Genomic DNA, 9,132 nt, shown 5'->3' with positions numbered 1-9,132 from the left:
GTAATCTTGATTAGAGGATCATTTGGCCGTGATTAAGGAACCCTAATCACAGGCCCACACCGAAAACTATAAATAAGGCCCAAAGGTAGGTTGGTGAGAATTTTTAATTCGCATTTATTACGGCAGTTACACTGATACACCGATCGGTCTTTTCACTGACTTAAACATCGAAGCCTTTTAGACAGGTACCCCGATCGTCAGTCCAGCTGATCGAGCAAAGGAGTAGATTTCTTGGAGAAGAAGTTATTGCAGTAGTGAGGAGAGGACATTTCGAAAGAAGGAGTAAGATCGAAAAGACTTTTAGTAGATTCTTGGTCCCTACACCCGAATCAATATACTATTATAATTAAAGTAGACTTACTTTTCTTTTTTTAAGTAAAATAAAACTACATTAACTATTTCTAAATTAGTGTACTATTATCTTAAAAATATTATGATTTTTAAATTATATTTTAATTAAATACTATTTAATTTGTTTAAAGCTTTAACAAAACCTATTTTCTTGAAAATATTATTGGTATATAAATTAACTTTTAATTCAATTCATGTAAATTTTACAATGAGTTAATTTTAATTTATATAATTAAATTGTGTGTTCATTTAATTTAGTTTATCTAAAGAATATAATATAGAGTGCTTGTGAGGAATTTAATTCATTTAAGGAATCTATAGCAATATATAAAGAGAATTTCTTCTTTTGTGTCCATTTTAAGATTCTAATTTTATATTTTAAAATATAATATTTTTTAAATTTTTAAAAATTGACCATTATTTTAAAAGCTTTTTATAAAATCTACTCTGCTTTTTTTCTTTTTTCTATTTATCAATAGTTATTTTCTCATCTTTTCTGATATATTTCACTTTATTTTTAATAAATATAATTTTATTTTATAAATTAAATTAATAACATTACAATATCATCACCCACTAATATAGTATCACGCATATTTAAAAAATACATATACAAGCACTATTACGACTGTGTCTACGCTAATATAAAATAATATTTATCTGTTTGTTTTATTTTAATTCTGTTAAAGTATAATATAGAGTGCGCAGGTGAATTTTGGGTTTAAATTGCATTTTAGTTCTTTTCTTATTTTATCGAAAATTAATTTTTTTTCTGAGATTTTAATTCCATATTTTTCTTTTGAGGAAATGTGCGTATGTATGATTGTAATTTTTATTTTTCATTTAAAAACTAAAATATAACATTTGACAAAATAAATCTGACTAGACTAACTATGTTTAACGAATAATAGAATTTTAGTTTAATTCAATATATTTTAACTTGGTATAATAAAAATACATTTCAGATCAGCCCACATAAACTTACCAAAAGCCTTTTTGGGTTTCATTTTAGAGGCCCAAACTTAAATTGGGTTCGGTTTTGTCTTGGCCACTGTGGCTTTTACTTCCTGCCCTCCCACAATTTCTTCGCACATTACCTTTTGTAGAAGTAATTTCTGAATTATATATTTCGGAAAATTTCCGAAACAAGCATATTTTGGAATGAAATTTTCAGAAACAAGCTTTTTGGAATCAAATAATCAAAATCAAATGTTTCATTTTCATAACTCACAAAACTTATGAGAATCAAAAACTTCAACCTAAACTCGGAAAAGACTATAAAAGAAATATATAAAGGAGAAATGAACCTACTATATAAAAAATTTTGATTGATTAAAATGATTTTTACTCTCTCACTTTCTCACTGGTGCTATGTAGTTGAAAAAATGATGAGGATCAACTCCATATTCTTGTGTGAAGTCATATAAGGTTTAGAGAAAATAGTTTAGGAAAACAATATTATATTTTTAATGATGAATACTAAATAGTTAAAATTATGCTCAACATAAAAATATAATTTTAACTTTTATTTTCCTATATATATATATATATATATATATATATATATATATATATATATATATAGATAGATATATACTAAACTAAAATTAGGTTCACAATTACAAGTTTTTGGATGTCACTCCTTATTTAAGGACTTCTTTCTTGACTTAAAGCCCAAACTCATCAAAATTAATATTTCTAAAAAATTTCAGTTGATATAAAAAAAATTAAAAATAAAGTGCCAAAGATTTATTCATTAATACCCCATTTTAAACACTTTATATAATTAGTTCAAATTAATTGAAAGTTACCCATTTTACTTCAAAGTCAAGAACAACAGTGTTAGAAGAGATAAAACTATAAAATTGATGATAATTAATAAATCAATTTAATCTAATTATAAGAAGATAAAAAGATGCATGGTTAACATTCCTATCAATTCAATTTTAGTTCAAAATCTATATTTGTAAAAGAGAAGAATGACATCTTCCCATTTCGTTCACCATATGATCAACAACACCTAGGTTGTATATGTCCTTGAGATTAACCTAAAATTACACATAGTTGTAAAAATAATAAAAAAAATTGTTAGAAATTTCATATATTAAAAGAATCGTTACTTTGCTAATGTTTTAGAGTTACATATATATATATATATATATATATATATATATATATATATATATATATATATATATATATTTGAATTCCCGCAAAACAAGTCGATTCCAATAAAAAAAAAAAAAGTAACCAACTTTTCTCACACTAAGAATTTTCCATTGTCCAGTGCAAGGTTAAGCAATGTAATGCAAAATGACAAACTATATAATAGCAAAATATAAATGACAAACTATACAAACAAAACTGAAATACTGTGTACTAAACATAGGAAGATTCATGTTGCATCATTAATGTTCTATGCTTCATAACTATATACAAGGCATTTTTCCTCTCTCCAAAGTAAATAATTTTGATACTTTTTCTTTCTTTTCACCACTTTATCTTATACTATCGCTTTTATATGTTTTTAAAAGTAAGAATTAAATATGTTTTTTACTTTACTCTTTTAAACTTAAGATAAACCTAGTTTTAAACTTTTAAATTAAAAAAAAAAAGTTTACTTTTCAAAGTTAAAAAAAAAATTATTCTCTAAACATTAAATTTGAGTGACTGGACCAATTATTCCAAAACTGAACACATTCATCATCTATACGTGGCGAAAATTCCGAGAAGCTTCATTGCACTTCATGGCTACAGACACTGGAAAGACACCATTGCACCTTGGTTATGTGTATACAATGAAAGCACCAAAACATTTTCCCTCTACAGTTAACACAACCGAATCATCGTACGTACTCCACAACACATTCAATTAAATTCAGTAACAACCTTGTTGTCCTACATATTTAAGCTAACTCACACTTCATATCCCAATAGAGAAAATAAGTGTAACAAGCTTAATTTGTGAAATTTAGGCACATGAGCAGATACTCGGAGGGCACAACATCAGGAAGCATGGAAGATGAAGATTTGGAGAAGAACAATGAGAAGACAGCAATGGTGAGAAAGAAGTCAGAAGAAGTTGTGGTGGTGGGAAGCAATAACAATGGTGGTTCAGAAATGCTTAGGAATTTTATGACCAATTTGCAAGCGGTGTTTCTTGGTACTAAGCTTGCTGTGCTTTTTCCAGCAGTTCCTTTGGCTGTTGTTGCCACTTTTTATGGCTTTGGAAGGGTGAGTGCTCATTCATGCAAACTATATTTTTCTTTTCTTATTATTTTTTACTCATTTTGCACAGTTATATGTATATGTAGTTCTGCTAATACATCTTCATTTAACTAAATTTGTAATGTGTTTAAATATCTCTTATTTCTCCTAGTCGTTTTTTACATATTTATTAGTCTTTAAATTAAGGAAATTTAAAATAATTCTGAAAGCATATACCAATGACTATATTAATAAAAAAAATACGAAAAAAAAATTATAATTAAAATAATAAAATTAGTATATATTTTAAATATTCAAATATTTGCAAAAGTCACGTGTACCATAATTTGTAATTTACAAAATTAAGTTGTTACCTGTTATAAATTAAGTAATTTATAAAAAGGGTTCATCGTATGAGATACCATATAATTAAATCTGCATTATTCGTCAGAAAATCTAATTATCCTTTTTTCCACGTAGCCTTGGATTTTTGCTTTCAGCCTTCTTGGACTTGCTCCTTTAGCTGAACGTGTCAGCTTTCTGACTGAGTAAGTTTGAGCTTCACTTTTAACTCAACAGTACCCCTGCACTTTTTTTATGCAGTTTCTAACCTTTTCTTTTCTTGATTTTTATCAGGCAAATTGCATATTATACTGGTCCAACAGGTACCATAATTCAAACTCTTAAGTACTACAAATACAAGAAAATTAGCTATATATGCACACTGAGATATCTACTTTGCATATTATTGTGTGGTAAAGGAAATTAAGTGACAAATTTGGTTTTGGTTGGTGGATGTTAATTCAGTTGGAGGGCTTCTGAATGCAACCTGTGGCAATGCAACTGAGATGATCATAGCATTATTAGCACTTCATCAGAACAAAGTAAATGTTGTGAAGTTATCCTTGCTTGGTTCCATTCTCTCAAACCTTCTCTTGGTTCTTGGAAGCTCACTCCTCTGTGGTGGTTTAGCCAATCTCAAGAGAGAGCAAAGATATGACAGAGTATTATTCATCACTTCTTAATCTACCGTTTTTATTCTTCATCTGAATTTGTGTTCTTAACTAATTTGTATTGATGAACAGAAACAAGCTGATGTAAACTCACTGGTTCTGTTGCTGGGGTTGCTATGTCATTTGCTGCCATTGCTGTTCAGATACTCCTTAGGAGGTGCTCATCATTCCATAGCCACTAACATTCTTCAGATGTCCAGAGCAAGCAGTGTTGTTATGCTTCTAGCATATCTTGCTTACATCTTCTTCCAGTTAAAAACTCACAGAAAATTGTTTGATGCACAAGAGGTGATTATTTATAATTTGCCTTATACCATGTATACACAATTTATATTTTCATACATCATCTCTGTGAATTCAATGTATATAGTTAATTTTATCAGATTCTTTAAAATTTTGAACTTTTGAGCATGCTTAGGTAAAGGGTTTGTTTGTTGGACAGGAGGAGGAAGATGAAGAGAAGGCAGTGATAGGATTTTGGAGTGCATTTACGTGGTTGGTGGGTATGACATTGGTCATATCCTTGCTTTCTGAATATGTAGTAGGAACAATCGAGGTATGTATCTATTTGTATATCTATATATATAATTAAGTCTAATTGTTCTGATAACCATGATTTTTTTAAGGTATGAGCAAAGCATAAGTAAGATTAACGGTTATAATTTGTTTTCTGTAGGCTGCTTCAGATTCTTGGGGGATTTCTGTAAGCTTCATTAGTATAATTTTGCTACCAATTGTTGGAAACGCTGCAGAACATGCTGGTTCAATCATATTTGCTTACAAGAACAAGTTGGTACGGTTTGTGAATTTATAAGGCATGAACTTAAGTTTAGTTTAAAGTTGAATGAATGGTAGTATGTGGTGAATAATATTATGCAGGACATATCTTTGGGGGTGGCTATGGGATCTGCAACTCAAATTTCTATGTTTGTGGTAAGGCTGAATAAGTATTATGGTAATAATGATCATGCTTAGAACAGAGGCTAAGATCATAATTACCAACAAAAATTTGATGATGTAATGACTAATGAATTTCAGGTTCCATTAAGTGTGGTTGTTGCATGGATAATGGGTATAACAATGGATTTGGACTTCAGTCTTCTTGAAACTGGATGTCTTGCTTTTACAATCATAGTTACAGCCTTCACTTTACAGGTATACATTTTCAAAATTTGAGAAGTAAAATACATTAAAGTTTAAGAGAGGGACGAATTTCAATTTTTGTAAGTTTGGAGACTAAAAATATATTTTGCAATTCTTTCAATAATATGATTTGTGTTCATAGGATGGAACTTCACACTACATGAAAGGAGTGGTTCTTACTCTGTGTTACATTGTCATTGCTGCATGTTTTTTTGTTCTCAAAACTCCTCTAACAGGTAAGTGTAGAAATATATATTTATATGTTTAAAGAGTTTAAAATGAAGTTGATTCCTGAATTAACATGGTTGTAATAATATGTTACAGACCAAAATTCTATGGGCAACTTTGGAGCTAAAGCATGGTTTGAAGGCATCAACAGTTGAATGATTTTGCTTCAACATTCTAAGATAAAAAATTTGACTAAACCTTGTCTGGGATGAACTGCAAAGGTGGATATTTGTATTCATTGATAACTGAGGCTTTGATGAGGAACTTCGTAAACTATAAAAGTAGAGACTAATTTCAATGCTTTATACAATAATTCTTTCTTCATAATAAGACTTCACATTCACATTGTGGGTTTGAAATCCTTTGTTTGAATTTTCCGCATTCTCTTCTTACCCTTTACAGATAATATCATCATCATCATTATCTTCCATATACCAGTAAATAACAATTTCTTTTCCTTTTGCACACAATGTAAAAGTACTTCTTACTAAAGTTGCATTTGGTAATAAAATGTCAAAATTTTCTAAACTGATCTTTTTAATTTTTTTTTAGATAAATTAAATTTAGAATCACGTGTCATTTTCCAATCAGGAAAGTCCCGGTATTAAATAAATTATAAATTATTATTATTAAATACTTTTATTATTTGTAGTTTAATAAAGTTTTACCTTTAATCCAACTTTTTTAAAATAATTTATTTCAATCCTCCAACACATTATTGTGATCTATTTTAGTTTATATATATATATATATATATATATATTATTTTTATTTTCTACCATATATAATACTTTATAAATAGACAACCATACAATTTTTATTTTAGTTCATCTAGAATATATTCACTTCTTAGTAAATACACTAAGTTCTATTAATTTTGAATAACGTAATTGTAGTATTTATTATAAATTTATTATTAATTGTCTTAAGTATATTTTAATTGGTTCTTTAAGTAATATATCAAAGTATTCTTTTAACTAGTAACGATAAAGAAAATCCAATTGTTTCATTGAAACTGCTCTGGTTCCTTACAGAACTATGGCTTAGATTTTTTTTCAATCCAAATTTTATAAAATTCAGAATCCAATTTAACTAATGAGGATTTAAAATATCTGGAAATTCCCAAATCTATTTCTCTTTTAGTTAATTTGATTTTCATCCACCAACCTACCTTCTAGAAGGAGGTCTTATTATAAAATATAATTTTAATTAGTTAAAATAAAATGTATACAAAACTATATTAAGAACTCACTATATTTTATATTATTAATAAAAAATTATACAAAAAACTGAAAAAAATATTTTATATATATATATATATATATATATATATATATTATGCAATTTACTATATAATATACAATTTACCAAATCTTCCTATATTAATATGGATATAAAAGGATCATAAATGTTTGTAGTCCCTAAGTATTACACTTGCAATTCATTTTTATCTCAAATTTTAATATTTGGTCTTCAAACTTTAAAAGAAAATTTATTTAATATTTGGTCCTTAAACTTTAAAAATGAATTCTTTTTAATGAAGTGCAATTGGGTTAGAATGATTATATCTATTCATTTTTTAATTTTTAAAGTTTGAGACAAACAAATTTCAATTTCACATCAAAGTTTAATGACTAAAAATATATTTAACACTAGTATATTATTATTTTTTAACTTTTTATTAATGTGCATTAAATAAAATATTAAATATGTACAATACGAATGAACATTCTTGTCCTTTAAATAGAGTAAAATAACATTAATAAATATTAGGTCACATTTTATTTAATATCACAAATAACTATGAATTTTTGTAAAATTTAATGCGTATTAATTATTCTTAACTAGTAAAAGCACCCAAGATCCCCTATTTAATTGTGGTTCACATCAAGACAATACTTTTGTACATTTGTTTCTAAAGCATTTAGTTTTATTGATTTCTTACTCCTTTCAATAACTAAATCTCTCTTATGTGAGATCTTTGTCACAGGAACACTTTGTTTTTCAATCTTAATTGGAGTATCGTTTATGTTTCGATATTGATGCAAAACACCAATATGATGAACAAATTATCAATTTTGTGCACCAATTTTATCTACACGCTTAATAAATTCAATCATTTGCTTATGTGGACTTTCACAAAATCTCATGCATAACCAGTCGATTTTTTTTGTTTGTTTTTTGGATTTTTTTAAGATAAAGATGGAATGAATAAAATGAAAGTAAAAATGACAAAATTCAAAATAAAATATTAAAATAACTTGCAAAAAATAAATTATTAAAAAAATTAAAGAAATTTATAAGAAAAATAGATGAAAATGGTAATTCAAATTGCAACGGTCAACATTAATTTAAAATATATAATTTGTTTCACAGTTTGTCACCATTGTAAAATACAAAATAAATCATAAATCTTTATGTATTTTCTAACCCCTCCCCAAATGGTTACAAGATTTGAATTTAAATTTGAATTTAACCACAAATATCTAACAGCTTTGATGTTCACATGATGAGCAATTACCATTCATTAAGCTTCCAGGTCGATTAATGTTTTTTTCTCGTCTTCTTGATGGTCATCGATAGATATTCTTAACTTATCTTTTTCCTTGATTTTTCGATAAAAAAGACAACTCAAATAGCTTCCCAAAAATTACATTTCCATATTATGACATCCATCTCATAAAAAAAACATAAGATGACCAATAAGACTTAGGAAACATAAGATGACTCTTGGACAGACCTTGAAAGCAAAATATTGACACCATCCTTGTAGTTTTTACGCTTTATGAACCATCGTTTCTTTATCTTCATAAAATTTGACATTCAACTCTCCTGAACCTGACTATCACTTCTCGATGCCTTCAACATCATCTCTCCATAATACCTTTATCTCTTTACTCATACCAACCCTCCATTTTTCTTTCTGGTATGTACGCTTAGTCTAATTTTTCTGTATCTTGTCAAGGTCTTCTCTTCTGTTTCTTTTTCTGTAATCTATCCGACGTTACGTAACTTTGATAAACACGGGCATATGTTTTTTTATTTTTTTTTATTTTTATAGTTTTATCAATCTAATTTCTTACATCCTTCTGTTCTTCCTATCGAAACAACCCTACATCTGAAAATTTAAAATAAATATAGCTTCAGAATTGGAATTAATCTGGAAATTAGCAAAAGAAAATAGAGAAAA

At 27.4% G+C, this 9,132-nt stretch overlaps 1 protein-coding gene across 1 annotated transcript; it reads left to right on the top strand.

The window, feature by feature from the left end:
• Window positions 1-3,277: 3,277 nt before the first annotated feature.
• Window positions 3,278-6,301, top strand: LOC114194041 (vacuolar cation/proton exchanger 3-like). Its single transcript, XM_028084074.2, has 11 exons — window positions 3,278-3,585; window positions 4,039-4,106; window positions 4,195-4,223; window positions 4,366-4,562; window positions 4,644-4,859; window positions 5,014-5,127; window positions 5,248-5,364; window positions 5,451-5,504; window positions 5,610-5,726; window positions 5,857-5,950; window positions 6,039-6,301. The coding sequence occupies exons 1-11, from the start codon at window positions 3,331-3,333 to the stop codon at window positions 6,095-6,097; spliced, it is 1,320 nt and encodes a 439-aa protein (XP_027939875.2). The 5' UTR covers window positions 3,278-3,330; the 3' UTR covers window positions 6,098-6,301.
• Window positions 6,302-9,132: the final 2,831 nt, after the last annotated feature.

This window comes from Vigna unguiculata, chromosome 8 (genome assembly GCF_037176805.1).
Source record: "Vigna unguiculata cultivar grain cowpea cultivar isolate G323 ecotype 2 chromosome 8, ASM3717680v1, whole genome shotgun sequence".
NCBI lineage: Eukaryota > Viridiplantae > Streptophyta > Magnoliopsida > Fabales > Fabaceae > Vigna > Vigna unguiculata.
The sequence above is the reverse complement of the archived record's forward strand: the minus strand, read 5'-3'. Positions and strand labels throughout refer to the sequence as shown.

Coding starts and splice junctions, on each gene's coding strand:
- LOC114194041 (XM_028084074.2), top strand. CDS start 3,331: ATGAGCAGATACTCGGAGGGCACAACATCAGGAAGCATGGAAGATGAA. Junction 4,860..5,013: donor AATTGTTTGATGCACAAGAG/GTGATTATTTAT, acceptor TTTGTTGGACAG/GAGGAGGAAGATGAAGAGAA. Junction 5,727..5,856: donor TTACAGCCTTCACTTTACAG/GTATACATTTTC, acceptor TTGTGTTCATAG/GATGGAACTTCACACTACAT.